A 24,213-nucleotide genomic window follows, 5' to 3' on the forward strand; every position below is an offset into this window, starting at 1 on the left:
CACAAATTTTGCTCACAAAAGGGAACACGGCCTTCTGTAAATATAGGCCTGTCCAGTTTGTTTTAAAGTTATTACTCCTCTTTTTAGACACCATAAACAAAGTATATCCACTAGTTTTGTAGTTCCTATGAAAATAGAGGGCCAGATCCTCAGTTGGCATAAATCGGCATTGCTTTATTGACTTCAACGGAGCTATGCTGGTTTACAGCAGCTGAAGACTTGGCCCATTACATTTTGTGCCCCTCACATTAGCTCTATTTCATTCACACTCCTTTTACAGCAGTGGTGGGCAATCTGCGGTCTGCACGTGGCCCGTCAGGGTAATCCGCTGGCAGGAGGTAAGACAGTTTGTTTACACTGACTGTCTGCACCTACTGGAAAACCTGGGAGGTGGGCGGGCACAAGCCCGCCCACTTCTAAAGGAGCCTCCCCCAGCCTCGCGGGAGGGACCACTGGACCCAGGAACCAAATGAATACGGGGAGCAACTAATGAAAAACAGGGATCAGAGTGATGGTCACAGGTTCAAAACAAGGGGACACTGACGAGAGGACCCGGACAGTGCCCACTGCTCCTCAAAGTTGTCTAGGGAGCCAGTGGACACTGCCCAGTTGAACTCTACCTGGAGTTGTGAGACCAGGGAGTTACGGAAATAGGCCCCACAGTCGCAGAGCACCCCCTCGTCCAACATCTTCCTCCTGGTGTTATAGATGGTGATTTTAGCTACAGCCAGGAGGAGGCTGATGAGGAGGTCTTGTGACTTTGTGGGGCCTCGGATAGGGTGTGCGAAAATGAACAGGTGCGGGAAAAGTGCAGCCAGAACCTCAACAAGAGGTTCTGGAGGAGCCGGAATAGGGGCTGCAACCTGGCGGAATAGGGGCTGCAACCTCGAGGTAAGCGTGTGCCAGTTTCTCCCTCATGCCGCAGAAGGGGCAGGCCTCGAGCGTGGGGGTGAACTGCGCCAGACACACGCCCGTGCTTACGGCTCCGTGAAGGAGCCGCCAGCCGATGTCCCCGGCAGGCCGTGGGACCAAGGTGGAATAGAGGTTGGCCCACCAGGGCTCCTCACCCTCCTCAGGTGGTAAATAGTCCTGCCACTTGGTGTCGGGGCGGGATGAGAGGGTGAGGAAATGCAACGTGTGGAGCATGAGCGTGTACAGGTGGCCCCTGGGCGCAGATCAGAAGTGAAATGGCTGCAGGGTGCGCAGCCAGCTTGGAGTAGGGGAGCGGGGAAGCCGGGGGGCGGTACAATTGACCAACTGCAGACACGGCCACCTGCAGCTCCCAGTGGCCATGGTTCGCTGTTCCCAGCCAATGGGAGCTGCGGGAAGTGGCAGCCAGCACGTCCCTGCGGTCTGTGCCACTTCTCGCAGCTTCCATTGGCCAAGAACGGTGAACCGCAGCCGCTGGGAGCTGCAGGCAGCTGTGCCTGCAGGTGGTCAATGTAAACAGACTGTCTCACAGCCTGCCAGTGGATTACCCCGACAGGCCACATGTGGCCCGCGGGCCACAGGTTGCCCACCACTGTTTTAGAACTTTGGGGATATCATTCAATGATGTGAACATACAAACAAGAATGCTTGGCAAGACAAAGTGCTATATGAAAGGAAGTTAAATAATGCAATAATATAAAATTCTGTTTAGTTCAAAATACAGGATGAAAATAGTCCATCCTTAACCCTTTGCAAACCAATAAATCAGAGGCAGGATTAAACCCTAAAAGAGAAGAAAAGGGAAGAGAGGGGAAAGGAAAAGAGAGTGGACAGAGGGATGTGGGGAAGTATAATCCAATAAACTCATAATTTTTTCATGGTATCAGCAAGGAAGTTAATCCTGACAAAATTAATCTCACTGACAAAGTTTTTAAAAACTTTTAAAAAACAGCTTTAAATTAATTATGTTTATTAATTTAAAAAATTAAACTTCCAACCATATACAGTACTCAGCTTATACTAGCACTATGCTTGGTTTTATTGGCTTTTATTAACTGGAGCATAGAATCAGTGTATTATAATATGTTACAGACCACTGTAGTACTGGAAAGAAACAAGGTCTCATCTTTAAATATTCACTTACAGTTCATGTTAACTCCTATGAGTTGTTGTATATTTTGGTACAATGTTTCCACTGTTTTTGTGCTGAATATAACATGATTATTTTTGTTTCTTTTATGGGCCTGTCTGTATTTTAATGCCCAAATCATCTCATTAAACACAGACACTAAAGAAAAATATGATTCAAAACAGAAGGTTTTCTGCTTTGAGGCATTTAAATAAGAAATGTAATTTACAATAAACTGTTCTTTTAAAAATCTCTTAAAACAATTGTTATTTAGATGTTTATACCCAGATGGAAATTTTCTTTCCTGTAAATCACTCTTTTAATTTTACTGTCAAATAAAATGATAGTTTTATCATATTGACAGCAACAGGGAATAGATATCTATTTTAAAGAGGTGGCTGTGGATGTGGGGAAAAAAGCTCCTACTTTAGTAGAAAAAGTTTGATCTATGCTTATTAATGTGTATTATTTGTATTATGATAGATCCCAGACATCTGAATCATGACCAGGACCCCATTCAAACATATTGTAAAGACAGTCCCTGCCCCAAAGAGCTTACATTCCAAGGCCTTGAGCCCTGCAAAGATTAAAGTAACTTTGCCCATTGCCTTCAGTGGAACTACTCACAGGCATCAAATTATGCATCTGCTTAAATCTTTGCTGAATTAGGACCTTAATAAAGAGAACATGCAACAATGGGTGTTGAACACAGTAGAAAGAGTGAGGGGAGAAGAGGGAGACAGAGAATAGTAAAAGGACACAAGGTTGCATAGATGAAGCGTTATAATTTGCAGTTTTATGAACCTCTAACAACCCTCTCTTTTAGCCACTGCCATTAGGCAGTTTACTGTGGCATTTTAGAAAGTAAACTGGAAAATTAGCCATGGAACTGAAAAAAATGATTATATAAGATTTTCAAAAACATGTACACAGGAAGTTTAGCTTTTAGAAAACTATCAAAACTTCTAGGGGTTTAGGGCTATTATACAATTAAATCTATTTAAATCAATAATAGAAGCAGTATAGACTGTTTTAATTATTGTATTTACCTGAATTCTGCCTGGTACAATGTTGTCAGTGGTGGTAAAGATAAGTTGCTTGGCATTAGAGGTTTCAGGTGCTGCCAATATCACCTTTCCTGTTCCAGTTCCATCTGGACTGGCCAAGATAAACTGTTGCTTCGGAGACACTGATGAGTCCACTGCTGTCACTATCTGGATTTTCTGTCCTGTTTGCTGATCTGTCACAATCTGCAACAAATGTTGAAGGATTTTATAAGGCATAATGTAAGATTTAACATTCCAAAATCTTTGGTTCCATCTCACAATTATATCTTATTACCTGATAATGGCTCTTCACTGCCTTGCAACTTACATAGTCATTTATACTTGTGCACAATAGGTGTAAATGATGACACCAAAGTGCAAGGCAGTGGAATCAGGCCTTTATGTATATATAGAAAAGGAGTACTTGTGGCACCTTAGAGACTAACAAATTTATTTGAGCATAAGCTTTCGTGAGCTACAGCTACAGCTCACGAAAGCTTATGCTCAAATAAATTTGTTAGTCTCTAAGGTGCCACAAGTACTCCTTTTCTTTTTGCGAATACAGACTAACACGGCTGCTACTCTGAAACCTATGTATATATAGTGCTTCTGCAGAAAAGGGTGCTTGTGGAATGGGAAGCGTTGGTGATATGAAAGGTGAGGAAGTAGCTGGACTATGGTAAATCACACTAAACAGGTCAAGAAGGAATCTCTCTAATGTGTAAACAGTAAGGTGGCAAAATTTGCAGATGATACAAAATTACTAAAGATAACTAAGACCCAGGCAGACTGCGAAGAGCTACAAAAGGATTTCTCAAAAGTGGGTGACTGGGCAACAAAATGGCAGATGAAATTTAATGTTGATAAATACAAAGTAATGCACATTGGAAAACATAATCCCAACTATACATATAAAATGATGGGGTCTAAATTAGCTGTTACCACTCAAGAAAGAGATCTTGGAATCATTGTGGATAGTTCTCTGAAAATATCCACTCAACCTGCAGCAGCAGTCAAAAAAGCAAACAGAATGCTGGGAATAATTAAGAAAGGGATAGATAATAGGACAGAAAATATCATGTTGTCTCTATATAAATCCATGGTACGCCACATCTTGAATAGTGTGTGCAGATGTGGTCGCCCCAAATTGGAAAATTGGAATTGGAAAAGTTTCAGAAAAGGGCAACAAAAACGATTAGGGGTATGGAACGGCTTCCATCTGAGGAGAGATTAATAAGACTGGGACTTTTCAGCTTGGAAAAGAGATGGCTAAGGGGAGATATGAGTGAGGTCTATAAAATCATGACTGTTGTAGAGAAAGTAGATAAGGAAGTGTTGTTTACTCCTTCTCATAACACAAGAACTAGGGGTCACCAAATTAAATTAATAGGCAGCAGGTTTAAAACAAATAAAAGGAAGTATTTCTTCACACAATGCACAGTCAACCTGTGGAACTTCTTGCCAGAGGATGTTGTTAAGGCCAAGACCATAACAGGACAGGTCCATCAATGGCTTTTAGCCAGGATGGGCAGCAATGGTGTCCCTAGCCTCTGTTTGCCAGAAGCTGGAAATGAGCGACAAGGGATGGATCAGTTGATGATTACCTGTTCTGTTCATTCTCTCTGGGGCACCTGGCAGTGGCTACTGTTGGGAGACAGGATACTGGGCTAGATGGACCTTTGGTCTGACCCAGTAGGACCATTCTTATGTTCTTATGTGATCCAAATAGTATAAAATGAATACCAATGAAGTATAATGACCAAGTTTCTTATGTTCACCTAAGTGAAAAATATGTAACATATTGTACATGGCTATGTATGATCAAGCACATATCCAGTACACATACACAGAAAATCTAATCTGATATAATCACAAAGTTTCCTCACTTAAAGAATTAAAAGTGAAAATAAAAATACTTTGGAAAACTCTATGAGGTCAAACTCATTCATTCTGAAAAAGGGAAACATATTAGTAAACTGTGAAACTAGCCTCTTCTGGTCAATACTAGAGGCAGAGAGGCAAGGTGGATCAGGTAATATCTTTTTATTGAACCAACTTTTGCTGGTGAGAGAAACAAGTTTTTGAGCAAACACAACTCTTCTTTGGGTCTGGGAAAGTACTCTGAGTGTCACAGCTAAATGCAAGTGGAACAGATTGTTTAGCATAAGTAGTTAGCACATTTTCTAAGGGACTTTTAGAGGTTGAGTGGCCCATTAACGCCTCTGCAGTCATAGGACAAAAAGAGGAGGTTAGTGGGCTACAGATTGTTGTCATAAGCCATAAATCCAGTGTCTCTGTTCAGTTCATCATTTTTAGTGTCTACCAGAATTATGAATTTAAGCTCCCAGGCTTGTCTTTTGGTGTTGTGCACACAATACTAGAGACAGAAAATTAAAAGCATTCCACCTCATGACTATAGCTGAGATTTCTTCTGTTTTGGTTAAAAATAAATACACAATTTCAAAACATTTTTTGTGTGTGTAGTTAATTTACAGTTAAGGTTTATATGCTAATCTGATCACTTGTGTGAATAAAGTTTTGTAGCATAGAACACATAATCCTTATCAAATAAACATATCATCACCACCATTTAAAAAAAATCTAAGCATATGGAACAGCCAATTCTGATAATTAAGGAGCTCACTAGGCAAAAGATCTCTGGGCTATCTTGCTGCTCCACAGAGCTCTTACTGACCATCACAGTGTTTTATATTGAAAATCTTAGCTGGTAGCATGAAGTCACAGTGAAATCTTGTCCGTAGGATCAAGGCTGATACCTCTATGATGCTGCCCGTAAATTTTTTACAGAGATGGGAATTGTTCTTTTCCCATTCCAGTATTCTCCCTCAACATGGACAGATAGTTCCTTTAGAAGCAGTAGAGACATGAGGAACAAGATTAATTGTTCTGCCCAAGTGGGCCAAAACTAAAGTTATGCTGGGAGAATCTAGTCTATGGACTTCAGAATGTCCTAGTATTCTTCAGTCATACATGTTGAAGAAATATAAATCTTATGATGAGGAGGTGAGATATATGCCGATATTGTAGATCCAGTAGATAAAAAAGTTTTTTTTTGCTATTGTTACTTAACCAGAAATAAGTCTGCAAAGGAGAATCCTCCCATAGTGATAGACTCTAGAGAGTAAGACAGTGAAGAGGCATAAATTGTCTGATTTTACCTTTCTTAAATTTAGAGGGAATATATAGGCAAAAACTGCAGATAATATATATACACTAGAGGACAACTCTCAGTGCCTATCTACAACTGACAATCACAGAATCACAGATTCATAGAAATGTAGGGCTGGAAGGGACCTTAAGAAGCCATCAAGTACTACCCTCTGCACTGGGGCAGGACCAAGTAAACCTAGACCATCCCTGATCTAGACTAGGTGTTTGTCCCACATGTTCTGAAAAACTCCCAAAGATGGGGATTCCACAATGTCTCTTGGAAGCCTATTTCAAACCTTAACTACCCTTATATTTGGAAAGTTTTTCCTAATATCTAACCTACATATCCTTTGCTGCGGATAAAACCCATTATTTCTTGTCTTCCATCAGTGGACATGGAGAGCAATTGATCACAGTGCTCTTTATAACAGCCTTTAACATATTTGAAGTCTGTTATCAGGTCCCCCCATAGTCTTTTTTTTTTTTTCAAGACTAAATTATTGCCAGTTTTTTTAATGTTTCCGAACCGATCATGTTTTCTAAACTTTTTATCAGTTTTGTTGCCATACTCTAGACTGTCCCCAGTTTCTCCACATCTTTCCTAAAATGTGGTACCTAGAATTGGACATGTTACTCCAGCTAAGGCCTCACCAGTGCTGAGTAGAACAGGACCATTACCTCCCATGTCTTATATACAACACTCCTGTTAATACTTCCCAGAATATTAGCCTTTTTATCAAGTGCACCACATTGTTTACTTATATTCAATTTGTGATCCACAATAACCTCCAGATCCTTTTCATCAATATTATCACATACCTAGTTGTTCCGCATTTTGTATTTGTGCATTTGACTTTTCCTTCCTAATTGAAGCAATCTGCACTTGATCTTTATTGAATTTCGTCTTATTGAATGCATACCAATTCTCCAATTTGTACAGGTCATTTTGAATTCTAATCGCTGAAAGGACCTCTGTGATATCTGGTACATAAAAACAAGAGCTAACTATATTTTTCAAACAAAGAAATAATACTGGACAATAACTGGATGATATTTGCTTTCATAATAAGGGCCCATTGATTGAATTATTTAAATTAAAGATTTTACCTGAATGCGCTGTGGTGAAGCTACAGAAGAGTCTGTAGAAATAATTTGGATGCGTTGAGAGGGGCTGGTCATCACTGGAGATTCAGATAATGAAGTCTGAACAGTCTGTACCTGTAAATAACAAGATAGAAATTTCACTTCATGTACTGTTATAACATAGTGGATATTTTTTATCTTAAACATTATACAACTCCATCGTGGATTCTAGACTTATCAGAAAAGGTTTCAGTAGCTAAAAACACACTAGTATCTGCTTTCACTGAATTGTCAGAGTATGTTTTTGTTGGCAAGAATGAATCTATTATGCTCCAGAATAATCACTGAATAATTAGACTTGGAAGAATTCAATTTTTATTTTTTATTTTGATGGATAATATTAATGTTTATTTTTAAATATTTTTCTATTTTTATCTACTTTAATTTTCACAGTTGTGCAAAATTATGGATATTAAGCATTTTTTCAATTTTTATCTATTAAAATTTTCACAATTGCAGGAAATTATGGGCAGGTCAGACAATTATTTAAATGACAATAGATGTTCAGAGTCAAAAAGTTAATGCTGCATAACCACTAAAACACAAATTGTCAACTTCATATGTCAACATATACAATGTAAAATACACTTAAATCAAACTATTAAGTTGTCAAGCAGCATTTTTCTTACTTTGTCTATCAGTAAGTTTCTATTAATATCAATTGAAATATTTTTTCATCGGTTTGTATGTGTATGGTGTGAAATAGATGTTTACTGACAGTTACCAGTAAAAATCTAATCTTTCCAAGCCTAGGTATAATATTACTTGAGTAATAGGTATAATATTACTTGATCACGCTTCTCAGAAAAGGCATACAATTTAAACAGTATGGTCACTATTACTGAAATGAAAAAAGAAAAGGAGTACTTGTGGCACCTTAGAGACTAACAAATTTATTAGAGCATAAGCTTTCGTGAGCTACAGCTCACTTCATCGGATGCATTTCGATGAAGTGAGCTGTAGCTCACGAAAGCTTATGCTCTAATAAATTTGTTAGTCTCTAAGGTGCCACAAGTACTCCTTTTCTTTTTGCGAATACAGACTAACACGGCTGCTACTCTGAAACCTGTGAAATGAAAAAAATACCTTTTTTCAACTTCCAGTTATTTACTTGATAAAACTTTTTTCGCTTCTTTTTAAAATAAAACTTTTCAACATATTAGTAATAATATTTTGTACTAATATATCACCTTTCATCTGAGGATCTTAAAATGTTTTATGAACAATGAAGTCCAAAATTTTCAGACTTCTTTGCCAAAAATTAGACACCTTAATCAATACTCTGGCCCCTAACTAAAAGTGGCCTACTTTCCAGAGACCAGAGTGCTTGACTATCCCATTAATTTCAATGGGAATGGGTGAGTACTCAGCACCTAATAAATTTACGGCTTTTGGTTAGGTACCTGAATATGGATTTAGATGCTTAATTTTAAGCAACCAAGTCGGAAAGTATTGGCTATGATCCTACAACAATCCTTTGGAAATAGGCAAGTATTGTTACCTTTATTTTACAGATGGCGAAAGTTGGGCATACAGAGGTTAGTGACCTGCAGAGTGCAGAGTTTTCACACCACAGCTCTATCCACTAGACCATGTTTTTAAAGCCACCCTCTCCAATGTTGGAGATGGAAGAGAAAGACTTTTCTGTCTCAGATTCCATTCCTCCATCCTACTTTTTGTTATATAGCTCGAAAATATCCTTGGGAGTCAGGAGATGTCTTGACTCTTAGCTTGGACCTAAATAAAAAGGTATTTGGGGGTAGAGGAGGAGGAGAACATTCTGGGCAGTCCACATGCCTCCAATCTGCCCAAATTGGCATTTACCCCTTTTATTTCCCTGATTTTATGTGGTCAATCTAAAGTCTCTCATAATAGCTTATTAAACTATGTAGCCTGCCTGGAATAAGTGGCAGCCTCGTTTTCCAAGCTATTGTGAGAGCAATTTTCAACTGCATTGAGTGTTATTTAGACATTTATTTAGAGTACAGTAGTGTTTGGATAAGCAACTCTATAAAAATGGCGTAGTGAAGTTTGAATTTTATTGTTTGCTCAGTATGCAAGTGTAAAAAGTTGGTTTTATACTAGCTATCAGTGCTGCAGACTTGGATCTACCTTCCCACATACCATCAGCAGAAATTAATATTAGGCAACCAATTTCTCTCCTTAGTTACACGTTTAATTACTATTATCCTCAGTGAGGGTTTCACAGATGTAATTGAGGGTAAAAATTGACCCTCCAATTAGAATTCAGTTAACAATTCTGTTGGTGTGCGAAAACAAACAGATACCATCTCCCTCTACAACACCTCTCTGCATTGGCCCTGCTGCAGACTAACAGGTGTAAAATGCAGCATAAATCTATTTTTGTCATGTTGGTAAGCATATCTGACTCTGGATACATGCAGGAAGCAGATACGTTTCATAACAAGTGCTATTTTTACAGTTAATTTTCAGAGCAGAAATTGATTTTAAATACAGTTGTTTGAACTTGAAGGATGCCCCATGGATGCTTAGGAAATGCAGCTATCTCAAACCCTGGAAGATCCTGGATAAACTGAAATCAGACTTTAGGAATTTTGTGACCCTAGAAGGATATGTACAATTTTGGATGTTGGTGGCAGAATGCCCCATAGAAGATTTTTTGAGGGTAAGGGCTTTAACTGAAGTAAGAGTGAATGAAAGATGTTGGCTTAACAATCTTGAAGACTTCTACTAATCTGCCGAACTGATACAGCACAAGCAATGCAAATTTGCACATGTACAACTTGGTCAATTGTGATAAACCCCAACCCGGAGGAACCAGCACAACAGGAAAGTTCAGTCTCCATGTCCTATTCAATCTTCACCCTTGTTGATGCAAGTGGCAACAGGAGGAAACAATTAGTACTGATTTTGATTGTTGGTTATTTGGAGTAGACACCTTCCCACAAGGAAACAGACTAAGATCTCCAAATAGATTTCACAAAGGCCAGGTAAGAGACTATCTGATGGTAATAACTTTCAGTCACAATCAATTTACAGATAAAAGGTGCTATATGCCATTACTAATCCCCAGAGCCCTCCAACACACTATTTGTTTTTGTTAAGATTTCCTTCAGTTCTAGGGCCCACTAGGGTCTTTTAAAAACTACCTTACTTGGCTCATTCATATCTAAATATGAACTGGGCTTAGTATACAATTCCTCACTATTTGGAAGATGCTGTAGAAACATTTTCAAGCCTATGTGTGTTTAAGCCCAAAAAAAAAATTCACAGCCATTGTGTATATATTATATATATAATTCAGGACCTGGCCCTACAAACCTTCCACACAAAAGATGCCATCTGAAATCAATGGGAATTCTACACTTGGATGGCTTGCAAGATTGAATCCCCTGGCTTACAGTTAGTGTAAAATATTTCAGGTTAAAATACTTTAAGTAAAAAATTTCAAAAATCCCTTCAGCTAGTTCCAAATTATAGAAAATTTTTGTACAAACATTACATATATTTATTTGTGCTGCATTCACGAAAAATGGCTCTATTTTACTTTTAAATTTTGCAGGTCAATAATCCATGATGTGGACAAATGCCTTTGCCTATTCTCAGAAAATTTAAAACAATGGTGATAATTTGATTAGAAACTCACATATCATGAATGTGCAACAATATTTTCCAAAAAAAAATCTTAAAATATCTTTAACATATAGATTTTATATAGATATGAGGCCTTTCATATGAAAAATTGTAACAGCTTCTCAGGAGAAGTTAATATAATTTTAATTAGTTAATAAATATTTACACAACAGACTTTAGACGCTTCAGAGGTGTCATTACAATCTGTCAAATCAATAGTCTGCAACATGGTTACTTTTTTCAGTCACATGCTTTATTGAGAGTAATTAATATTGTTATTGACTCATTTTGTTTTATCTTTTTGTAGAAAAACTGACAATAGATTTTATATATATGGCACAATTTGAATAACTAATACTGTAGATTATTATTACAGGTGATATAAAATGACAATTTATTTTAAAATATCCCTTTTAATCTACAATTAAACAGTCAGTTAGGGAACTCAGGGAACTCAGATAGTAAGGGGATATGGACATAGAAATAGACAAGATAGACAACCATAATAAGTGCCTCATACTTAACTTAAATAATAAGGGTTACAGAAGATTCCAGTTTCTGCCATATCTATTTATTTGAAACCAGTGAGGCACAAACTGGCCACAACTCTGCCCTTCTGAAGCTGTTCTTTCATTTTAATTAATTAATAGCTTGGGATTCTTAGTTAAGTCTATCCCGATATTAAATGACACCTGTCACAAACATTATCACATAGATTTTGAATTGTTGATTAACGCAGAATTATATGTAAGCGAGTCCCCTCTTCTAATAAAATTATATAAATTATGGGGTTTCTTAAACAATCTTTAAACACACATTTATATTGTCCTGATGTAAGAGTCTGTAATGCTGTATTTACAGTGCATGACTGACCCTAACAGCTTCATATTAGCAAAGCTGAGTGGAAATGTATTTTCTGGAAATCCTCAAGAGAATAATTAAACACTATTTTTGTAGTTTTTGGACTTGTTCTTGGATTCACTATCTCCCTGAATGGTCTTACTTGGAGATAAAACCATTGATTTTCCAAACTGAAGTATATGAATCTATTCAATTTAAGTGATGACAACAGGTCCAAAAGCAGCAAGCTTATAAGTTTTACCAAGCAATCCCAGAAGTACCTGTTGATCAACCTTTGCATTGCTGGAGAACAGTTAACTATGCACCTAGTCATAAACTAAGTTTGTATAGAAAGTCCTAACCTTCTGTGATCTTTTGTGGTTAACATAAAGAATTAGCTTAGCTACTCTATGATTTAAACAAAAGAAAAGAACTTAAGGCACAAGTCAGACATTACTGTATAATATCTCAGAGACAAACCTGTTAAAGTAAACACTACGTTAATTGAATCAGTCAGTTTCACTCTTTCATGCTTGTAGTGCTAGGTAATTCTGTGTAGTGTGGAAGTCAAATCCAATAAACTAAATCATGAAAGAGCAAGACAATACCTCATATAATTATCTTTTATACATACATAGATTTCAATGGCACAAAACTGTAGGGAGGGGAATACAATTAGTAGGATCTCTAAATCACTGGCAGATATAGTATATCCTATAGCTGAAAACAAGATGTCTGACCAACAAAAATTTAACTGTTAGTATCAGAAGGCTACTGGAAGATCTAATTTAACAGTAATTTCCTTATCCTGTGTGCCAAGTCATTAACTGAGTTCCACACATTTTAAAAGACCTAAATTTTAGCTGTTAGGATTTTTTAGATGTTTCATCCTCACCTGTGGAAGGCTAATCCTTTTTGAAGTATTTTAATTACCTTAGACTACAAAAGCACCTGGAGTCTACTCTTGCCCTAATGTATGGGGATTTGCACAGGCATGCATGAAATAATGTCACTATGTAAACAGGAACTAGAGTATAACTCCTCTGTAAACTCTTTGGGGCAGGGGCAGCCTTTGTGTTCTGTATTGTATAGTGTCTAGCAGAGCATCTCACCTATTCACCATCATCACATAATTTCCCTGTGGCACTGTTTATATGAAAAAGCAACATTAGTAAGTATTAATGGGAATTATTTTTAACTATTTTAAAGAAAATTCAACAGATGGCAACAAGGAGAAAGCTAGTACAATATGATCAGCTGGGTGTCCACCAATAAGGGCTTTGTAGACCACTGGTGGACCACATTTTGAGAACCACTGCATAAGTGATGTATTGGTGTGTCATTTTCATTTTCTTCAGAAACTGAAAAATATTTATGCACCTAAATTTATTAACCTGAAAAACAAAAAACACTATTTCTTCCCAAAAACTTATGTTGAAAAAATGTATGCTACATCAATAAAGGATATATTGCATATTTTGTTTATTTAATTGCTGTCTGAATGCATATCTTATATTTTAGGATTCTCTTTATGTCCTTATTAATGTACAGCTTCTTTTGGCTCATCTACATGATGCCATATGAAATAACTATCATTTTATATGCCTCACAACTGCTGAACATTTCAGGTGCATCTACAGAACACACTTGTTGTGCTACGGAATATACCAGATACCTCTTACTATTCCACTGATTTCAATGAAATGTTAATTGTTGACAGCAGAACAGCATGTGTATTAGAGAATCAGAAGCACAAAAGGTTAGTTTTTCTGAAATAATCAAATTATAGGATTGAGAAAAGATCCAGCAGCTTCCTATATTGAAGCTTAGTTTCTCCCCTAACCATTGCCACACACATACAAAGGATTACAATGTATAACACTAAAATGCTATATTACCACCCTAACCAATTAGCTACAACTACACAAGTTCTAAATATTTAATTGAAAAATAATACAACTCTAAAAATATATAACTTTTTTGAATGGATTTAAGTAAAGTTACTATTAGAAACTGTCCAGGTTCTCTTCATATGGCTATTATACAAGAATGTTTTTTCTACCATATTTGGCTGTAAGTAGAATTCAGCTTATATGAGAAAAATATTCTCAACAAAAAGGGTCTGTGAATATTTATTTGAGACAAATAACAGTTTTGCTTCACATTAAGTTTATTTTTAAGATTTGAGATCATAACTAGCATTCACTATTCAAATTTATAGTGCAAAAGACATCACACATTCTGGAACTTGTACCACATGTTTAAAGCAAGCCACAATGGAAGCTGCATAAACTGTAAGCAAATACCTAATCCACCAATTTTAAGTAAGGTAGGTATAATCTATTATGCAAAGAATGAAAATGAGTTAAAAAAAATCAATGATGTCTCTTTTGTCATTTTTAAAGAAAAATTATCAACTAATTAGAAGACTATCAGTAGATGATAAAATAAATAAAACAGGCCTTAAGTTGTAAGAAACTTCAACATACTAAATTTTAAACATGTTTAATCAATAAGTATTTAAAATAATCACTAAATATTTTAATAAACATTTGCTCTGAAATTAATCCATTTGCTACATAAAAGGCCTTTTAAAAAATAGATTTCTTTAAGCAAAATTATTGAATATACATAGTTTAAAAGAAGATAGAAAAACTGCTTCAATAACCTTTTTACTGTTTGCTTCCTGGTGCTCCCTAGCTATATTTTGTACAGACTTTAGTACTTACAGTGTCAAATCCTTCCTGCAGCTTTATTTACATTTTTCCTCAGCAAACTTCTCAGGCCAAAACAATCCAACAAGAATACAGAGGTCAATTACAATCTATTCACAGACATTTGCATCCAAGTTCCATTAGTGAAGATTCCAATCACTGAAACCAGACAGAATTGTTTAAAAATGCCCTCTCTGTGACCCTGCTCCTCTGAAGGTCAAGTGTACTATCACTCCCTGTAACCAAGGAAGCAGAATCGACGTGTTCCTGCTGTTTTGCCAGCTGCTGAAGCAGTTTGTCTAATAATACAATTAATTTCATTTGGAGAAGATGTACCCAGGTTACAAAGCTTTCTCCCCTGTTTCTCTTCCTCAGTCCCCAAACCTGCTACCTCTCCATAAGGCAGAAAAAGAGAATTCTATGAGAAAAGAGTTTCCCCAGCTCTTGAATTATTTTCAAATCAGTAAGTGGAAAAGGAAAACCACCATATTTCCTGTAGAGCATCTTTATCTTTACAGTTCATTAAGCTAATGTATTTAAAGGAACATGGGCCTCTCTAAATTCCTATGTGCCCCTCACACATGTAGTAATGTAATCAGTCTTATTATTATATAAGACTTAATATATTAAATACATGATGCATGTGAGAAAGTTATGATTCATTATTTTAATTCCCTGACAAAACATTTGGATCAGACTACAGTGAAATCTGGCAAATTAATGCAACAACACACTATTAATAATAGAACATTTTGAAATATCTGCAAGGAGGTATTTTTTTTTTGCCCTCATAATATCAACTACACTTTGAGAGGGAAAAGGGGAGCTGAACTCTTTGAAAAGTTTTATGACAATGAATTTCATTACAGTGAATTTCCATTACACAAGCTTATGTAACAAGTACATGACTTAGCTGACTTTAAGTAACACAAATATTTTATTTCAACTTCAAGGACTCCTAACCTGAGTATTGAAATGAGCTCACTGTTAAAATTAGGCCCTTTTCACAACAGTGAGGAAATACTGAAGATACAATTTATGTACTGTGTAACATTACTAATTTGGAAAGGTTAAAAATTATAGGCAACATCTATAGAATAATTTATCCTAACTCATTATAGGTGCATATTTGCAGCACAGACCCAACAGCAATATTTAGTCAACAAACCTATGTCCAGATTCAGAAAGGTATTTAAATACATGCCTAAATTTATGCATGCAAGTAGTCCTATTGAAGTCAATTGTACTACTCATGTGCTTAAAGTTTGATGCATATTAAATACCATGTTGAAGTGGGCCTTAATGTGCCTACCTTGCTAATGGAAGTGTTGTTTAGATAGGTTTATGATGTCTGACTGGCAGATGCCTTTCAACTGTAGGTCACCAGTTGGAATCCAACCCAGCTCCATAGGGGTAAAAAATACTTTTCTCATCTCACTGAGGAATAGCTTTAGATTACTGTCTTTAAAATACCATTCTGGATCTTTGTAAAAAAGTCAGAAATGTCAAATGCATGGGTACCACTCTTCAGCACCAGGGACAAAGTGCCCTCAAAGCAGGATGCCAGCTGTGCAACCAAGTCTAACTGTGTTCAGATCACAATTGTAGTCCCATCTTTTTGATAAACCTGCTTTCCCCTCTCAACAACTTCCTTCATAAACTTAACACAGAAATAACTTGAAACTTCTTGGAAACTGTGAATTCTTTACATAACTATGTTTGTCTTTTGCATTCCTAGCTGACAGGTGCTTAAAAAATACAATAGAAAGGTTATAGTAACAAAAGTACGTAATTTACTACTTTAAAGGCTTATTGAACACAACTCAGAAATATTTTTCTAAGCAGAATTAATCAGTATATTGGTTTTCTTTTTGATATACAGCTACAATAGCAAGCCATGTGTGATTTTTATAAGACATGATAATATGTCAGCTCTACCTCTGTAGAGAGAACTTAGATAAACAGCAGACTCAGCCTCAAAATAACGAACGTGTCTGGATATGGCAATTATTCCTCCTTTCCTGACAAATGAAAGGAGGATGAGATTTAAAGTGTCACGGTTTGGGAATATGAGAAATACTCCTACAATTTATTCTCCACAAAAAACGTATATATATTATACAGGACTTATTTGAATAGAGACAAGCATTAAATGTGTTCAAAACATAAATAATGTTTAGAATACCTCAAACATCTACCTTAATTTTTCATACGTAATACCCAAGATTACTTTTCACATTCAGTATTATTTAATTTACAAAGTCACCTTTGTCATTTAAATCTGGACTGCACAATGCACTATTAAAACCTACAAATAAGGAATAATCCTACACTGGTATGATGATGGACTAAATTATGTAACCCCCCCCCATTTCAACGTTTGAGTCCATGAACTGAATTCACTGGGTACATAAGAATGGCCATTCTGGGTCAGACTAATGGTCCATCTAGCCCAGTATATTGCCTTCCGACAGTGGCCGATGCCAGGTGCTTCAGAGGGAATGAATAGAACCGGCAATCATTGAGTGACCTATCCTCCTGTTGTCCACTCCCTGCTTCTGGTTAACAGAGTCTAGGGACACTCAGAGCATGGTGTTCCATTCCTGACCATCCTAGCTAATAGCCATTGATAAACCTATCCTCCATGAACTTATCTAGTTCTTTGTTAAACCCTGTTATTGTTTTGGCCTTCACAACATCCCCTGGCAACAAATTCCACAGGTAGACTGTGTGTTGTGTGAAGAAGTATTTTCTTTTGTTTGTTTTAAACCTGCTGCCTATTAATTTCACTGGGTGACCCCTAATTCTTGTGTTATGTGAAGAAGTAAATAATATTTCCTTATTCACTTTCTCCACAGCAGTCAAGATTTTATAGATCTCTATCGTATCCCCTCTTAGTCATCTATTTTCAAAGCTGAAAAGTCCCAATCTTTTTAATCTCTCCTCATATGGATGCTGTTCCATACCCCTAATCATTTTTGTTGCCCTTCTCTGTACCTTTTCCATTCTAATGTATCCTTTTGGAGATGGGGCGATCAAATCTGCATGCGGTATACACTCTGTAAAATACTAAAGAAAGGATTTTTATCTTTCTCCCCGTCTCCCCTCCCCACTTAACATACTAGGAACGTCCATATAAGGTAATCATGACTAGAATGTGGAACTAAAATTGACCGCTTTAAATATTTGAAAACTGCTAGAAAAACCAGTCAGCAACAAAAGGACTAGTTACTTGTATTCAAATTTGCATAAACAGAAGCCTAGATTGTCCAATCTCATTTCATGACTGTTACATCCTTTGAAACTAACAAGATTTCTTCATGGTTGCAGTTGCATACCTAGTTCATATGCTAATTCACCAATATGAGTTGCCCACGATTTTATGTACATGTACCTATATAGAGATATATTTAGATATATATTTATCTCAGTTTGCAATTGTGAATGAAGGTTCATTTTCCAAAGTTATAACTCTAACATTTATACACTGAACCTTCAATCCTTTTTTTCAATAGTTTATTACCAGTCAGGTCATTGCAAAGGCAAACAACTACATTGATTATGAGAACATTATTTGAGAAATATGTTGACAGAATAAATCAATAGTCAATACAGTTAATGGATTTTTGAGTTCATACTTTTTCATAGAAATCTCTACAGATATTTTTGCTGGTGCCATTTAGCGTTTCTGATTTAAGGAGAAGAGCATTTGCTTTATAAGCATCACTAAAGATCAAAAGTAATTGTATTTCTTAAATACAGTGATCAATCTCTCTTAATTTGTCATAATCTAGGTATAAGCAATGTTAGTGCAAAAGAGATTCTTATAAAAGTTAAAGTAGGAAATAATTACAGCAAACCCAGACTAAATTGTACCCAACTGTTCCACAGGAATTTAAAATATTTTACAAACTTACTCTCACAAAATTTACAGCTTACAGTAAATACTTAATTGGAACAGTTATAAAGTTCTGTATTCAAAAACATTACTTCTTAAATTAGATCTTAGATTTTACAGTTTGGCAGGTAAGCAGGCAAAGGAGGAGATAATGCTATCCTGACCCCCCCTCCAGTGATGCAGAAGGACAGCTAGTGAGCAGTTGGAACAGGGTAAGGGACAATATCAGCAACTGCTCATAGTGCTCCTTGCTCACATCAGAGCTGGTCCTGAGGCTTCAGGGAAAGAGGTGGGAGGCAGTGCCCTCTGCCTCCGGTCCAGAGTGACAGGCCTGATTTAAACACTTCAGTTTAAAAATTGCAGGGCACAGTTCAGAAAACACACTTTCATACAAATTTTCTTCCTAACAGACTTGCTCTCAAGGGCTGAAGTTGAAGCCTGAAGTGGCCCCTCAGCTACAAATTGGACACTACTAGTATATAGCATACTCAGAGTACAAGATAAAACCTTGAGAAAAGTAGTGTTAGTAGTTTATACACGAAGGATAAAATATGAATGACATTTTGCAAAAGCTGCTCAAAATGTGAAACAACTGCTGACATTTTCTTTCTTGGGCATAACTGTTCTCTGTACCCCAAGCTGATGAATTCTGAGTAAATCCAACTGAATAACAGCTCAAGGTGTAAGTAATGACATAAAGTGTCATCCCATTGCATCCAGCTGGAAGTAGAAAGTTGGAGAAATGGAACAAGCAATAATAAGCTCTAAAGAAAGGAAAGAAAAAAGATAAGCAGTGAACTTTGAACTACTCAGTAGATGAAACCATCATAGGAGCTGCTTTAGAAAATCATTCTTAAAACAAGAACTGATTCCATGTTTTTCACTTATTCTGAGTATACAAAAATACAAACGGTATTGGGGTGTAGTGTCATTAATGGACATGTTGGAGCAATAATTCAGAGAGACAATAAAACCTGACAAATTACTGCACAGGATTGAAAAACACAGCACTGCTGACTCTCTACTTACAGGACAATCTAATGTTTGCTGCTTGACATCTTGGTCCCCAGTAAACCCATGTGCAACATAGGCAGTAATCAGTTTGAAGAATTACTGTATATATAATTAAACATGCCAATATTTGCATTAAATTACCTTGTTCATAACTGACCACTTAAAATTCATGTTTTAGGATTCAGTATATGATTAATGGCTATATTTCCCTTCACCCAATTCAATTTTCCTTGATGAAATATCTGGCTTATGAAGAAAGCTCTCATTTTTTAAGGCCAATGCCAAATTTTTACACTACCCCAAACCAATTAATCATTTCCCGTCTTGCCAAGAAACTACTATGAATACAAATACACAGATCTAATGTATTTCAAAAAGATTAGTCATTTATTAAACTGGACTAAAAATGTATCTGACTTAGAAGGACACACAGCAGTAAGCCAATCATTTATAACAAAGATGGCTCAAGATTTAAAAGCAACGTTGTCTATTTAAGAATTAACAGATGTTGTGACTATGCTGTTTTTTTTAATAAATATTTTACCATGAACAAAAATATCATGGTGTTATGCATTAGACAAGCATATAATTTAAGGAGGGATTGAATAGTGTAAAGAGAGGAAGCCCTAGTTACCCAGTGGCCAGGAAGAAATCACAGAGCTTCACATGCTCTTGGGAAGGACCAAGCTCTCCAGTGGCAAGATACAACCATCACATTATGTTACCATGGTGCATTTCCTGCACGAGGAATTACAAATGTCACATATTTTATGTGCCTTAGATGTGATTATAGCATCACCATTCATACAAAAATAGTTAAGGGTTTGCCTGTCTTTCCATTACAAATTCTTTTTTGGGGGCTCTTCTAGGACTAGTTTGTAAAAATTAATTCTGGGCTGAAACTTGCTATACAAAAACCTGAAAGAGAAAAATAAAACCCCCCAAAAATGTATTTGTCAATTTCTAAGGTGAAATTTTTGTTTGTTCTTTAAACAGTCCTTAAAAGTGATTCTACTGTACTTTGCAGCCCTTAGTCCAGATTTTGACTTAATCACTGTTGCCATAAAATATATTTTAAAAAGAACAAATTAATATTTCTTTGTAGAACAAAGTTATTGGATATAAAAATGCATTTGCAAATCCTTTTCTGAAAGTATTTTTGCTGGTGGATTTACCTCAGATATGCAGCTCTCACATTAGCCCACCACTGAGTATCTTCAAGTAATTACAGTTCACTGGGCCAGAGATCTATGAACTAAAATCTCTAACATGGCCTTGATTATGGAGATGTCACAGACTACTGAGTACAGATAATTTACAAAATCCCTTAATTATGTAATTATATGATAGGCTATAGTAACTCTCAAGAATATTAAGCCAAGCAAAAAACCCAAAAACCCTATACAGTTAAGGACCTGATTAAAATTAGCAAACTAAAAGAAATATGTAGATTATCTTCTATTTCCACGATAAAATGCATTTTCAGTGCTGAGAAGCTGATTTAGACATTTTAGACTTCAACTGTCCAAGTTCTGGCAAACATAAGTAAGGCCATTAATTAATGTTATCTTAAAACTGTTTTTGTGCTTTTATACATGTATATTTGGGACAAATATCCAAACTATGATTCACAAGATTCTCTCTACTGCATGTTCACCATATTCACTATAGTAGTATGCATGGTACTTGAAACACTGATCAAGATTTAAATGGCATATCAACTAAAGAGTAGAAACTCTTATTTATTAAACTATGTCACTCAAACACATTGGGTTTTTCTCATATCTTTTATTTCAAATTACGAGAATTATAAAATAGGCAAAAGAACCAAATTTCCATGTAGGTCACAGGTGAATTTTCTTGCTTTACACATCTAATATGGAGTCCACTAGCATGAAGTAAGGTGACTGAAACAAATATTAGCTACATTTCTTACATGTTCTCATGTAAAATAATTGCTGTTCTATAATTACCTTCTGCTTCATTTCTGATCAGTTGTAAACAACGGAAAATACTGATATATTTTTCCTTTCAAAATCAAGTATGCCAGCTACTGTAGTATCATCTGCCACTCACCTCAGCCACCTGCTGTGTCTCCACTATCTGCTGAGCCAGCACCTCCATATTGGTTGCCATGGTGAAGCAAGATCATTAGAGAACCTGTTTGGAAAGATGCCAGCAACTTCCATCAGGTAAAGAAAATGAGACTTTTTGTCACTGTTATTAATTAAAATTAAATCTGTGGTGCAGCTTTATATGAATTTACACCACTGCCAAATACATCTGACAAATAAGAAAGCAGTGCACATATTCACTGCAAATATGGGAATACTGTTTTCAAGAAACAGATCTTCTAAAATTATAAGCAAAAAATATAATTTTACTTTGTAATATTAATCCACAAAATATTTGTACTCCACCATTTAAAAACTGGCAATTAAGAATCTCTATTTTGAAAATGAGATAAGGCAAATTTGAACTTCAACTATTGGTCCAATTTGTGGAATTCACAGTTCTTAAAAAAGCTTTAATTAATTCCTAGTTTGTGAGGTGAAGAAAAAAATACACTTAAATGAAAAGCCTCTATGTCTTGCTGTGCTGGACAAGGAGGTGGCTACCAGAGGAAGGTATTTGAGCACATTCTTATTGAACTCTTTTGCCAGACTACCATTATCACCTGTGTTTTTGTCACAATTCTGCATTGGCAGGGAAATGGCCTAGAATATCTAATGTATCTTTTCAATCTTTAATTTCTATGTTATATTTTACAATGATACTATGATACCATTATAACTGTGAGAAGGAAACTCTGTAAAGGAGTTACTTCCTACTGGTGAATGTAACTGCAAGTTAATTCTCTGACAAACCCACAAATAAAAAAAGATGTAAAACAAAAAGAAGGGATTAATGACCAGAAGACAAGCACGTCCAGAAAAATTTAAAACTATGATCCTTAATATGGTTTCCTTTCTCCATTCCTATTTTAAATTAAGAAGTCTTTTGTGCCCTCTCTGAAAACTTAACAGCTGAAACAATCTATTTTAAAATGATTATATTAAAAACTTTGCATGATCAGCCTTAGAAAGTTAAGTATCAGCAAAAGCCAATGATGGCCATTGGCCAATGTTCTGGCAAAATGTTGTGCTTGATAATGCTAACATAATCAACTCCTCTCTTTCTTGCAATAACCATATTCAACAGACTCTCTACTTGTCTGTAATCATTTTTAGTCCCAATTTGCTACTAAAATGGTTGCGAACCCTAACCTAAATAACCATTCAAAAGGTCAAAATATTCACCTTGAGCTTTAAGTTTTGCACATCGATTCTGAAGAAATTGGAGGAATGGCAAATGAATATTTAAGGAGGAAGAAAAATGTTCCAGTTTTCCAGTAATATTTTGTATCATGTCTTCACAGACAATCACTGCACATCTTAGTCAAGCATGAAATTGACTAGGAGTAGTATAAAATCCTTGGTAGAGCATGGAAGCTAGGAATGTGAAAATAAACACTTCTGATTTTTCATCTTAAGTCATTTTTAGAGAAAGTCATGACCTTAATTTCAGTGGACTCTTCCTGGTTATTATATCAGTTTAATTCCTCAAACTAGATACCAGACTCTATGTGGAAAAGTGGTGACAAGTCAATTACTATCCCAACAGAAGATACCACTAGAACTTATTGTAACTGCATGTCTGTATTTACATTATGAATTATACATAGCTGTTGCATCATTTTATTGTAGCATTATTATGAGTTAGGTTGTTAAATAAAATGCTGAATTATATACCAGTGGAGCTTGCTAATATGATAGGCATACAATGTTATGATGTAAATAGATGGCGGGATTGGGGCAGGGATTTAAATAACTTTCTGATGAAAAGAGAAACAGACCTCTTAAACATACCAAATTATAACTGGTTATTTTAATACTGTGTTTACATTGTATGCAAAAGTCTAGTAGCCAAAGGAAAATGTGTTGATTGCATGAGGGCATTGGGACCTGCTGATACTATGAAATAGATGACAGTTGTTTGCAACAGTAGCAGCTGAATATTGTGCAGCACTAAGCTTAGAAAAGAACAAATTATGTTCAGCACCGTTTTGGCTAGCCATTGTTAAATGCTGGTGAGCAGTGTCTATCAATGATTAGCTGAAAAAGCTGAATAAAGTTTGTCCTTTTCAACACATTCCAAGTGAAATCGTGGACTCATTAAAGTCTATGGGAGCTTTGCAACTGACTTCAGTGGGGCCATGATTTCATAGTTCATCTTTAAATGGTCTCCTCCTCTTTAACAGTGATTTGTAGGAGTATAGTCATTTCAGTGTTCAAAGTTTTATCTGGGCGTCTCCAGTTAAGCATTAAATGAAACTGCACAGCTGAAGTTCTGCTCATCAAGAATTAACTCTTTACATTTTAGGATTTGGGGTCTACCTTCTCCTGTTCCTGTGAATTTTTGAATTCACTCCCACTGTGTTGTATATTATTTATATTGCAGTAGTGCTAAAAAGCCTAACACAGGTTGGGCCCCATTATACTATGCACTGTACAATAAATATCATAAAGCCACTATATAAATCCATGGTACACCCATATCATGAATACTGCATGCAGTTCTGGTCATCCCAGCTCATAAAAAAAATATTAGAATTTACTTATTCCTTTCTCACATTCTCCACACTATTTGTGATTTAATAGACCTCTATTATAT

General features: G+C 36.0%; 1 protein-coding gene across 7 annotated transcripts in view; it reads right to left on the minus strand.

Annotated features, from left to right (window-relative positions):
• Window positions 1–24,213, minus strand: part of NR2C2 (nuclear receptor subfamily 2 group C member 2) — a 65,285-nt gene that overhangs the window by 33,281 nt on the left and 7,791 nt on the right. For 4 of the 7 annotated variants that reach the window (XM_038409436.2, XM_038409432.2, XM_043519660.1 and 1 more), the window contains exons 2-4: window positions 21,577–21,660; window positions 7,384–7,494; window positions 3,109–3,309 (exon numbers count right to left, since the gene is read on the minus strand). In XM_038409436.2, the coding sequence (XP_038265364.1) occupies window positions 3,109–3,309; window positions 7,384–7,494; window positions 21,577–21,636 (372 nt within the window). In that variant the 5' untranslated portion in view covers window positions 21,637–21,660. Of the gene's footprint in view, window positions 1–3,108; window positions 3,310–7,383; window positions 7,496–14,603; window positions 15,533–20,139; window positions 20,239–21,576; window positions 21,661–24,213 lie in introns of those variants that run through there. The other 3 variants (XM_043519656.1, XM_043519659.1, XM_043519657.1) reach the window with 3 other exon arrangements.

Source organism: Dermochelys coriacea, chromosome 7 (genome assembly GCF_009764565.3).
Source record: "Dermochelys coriacea isolate rDerCor1 chromosome 7, rDerCor1.pri.v4, whole genome shotgun sequence".
Classification (NCBI taxonomy): domain Eukaryota; kingdom Metazoa; phylum Chordata; order Testudines; family Dermochelyidae; genus Dermochelys; species Dermochelys coriacea.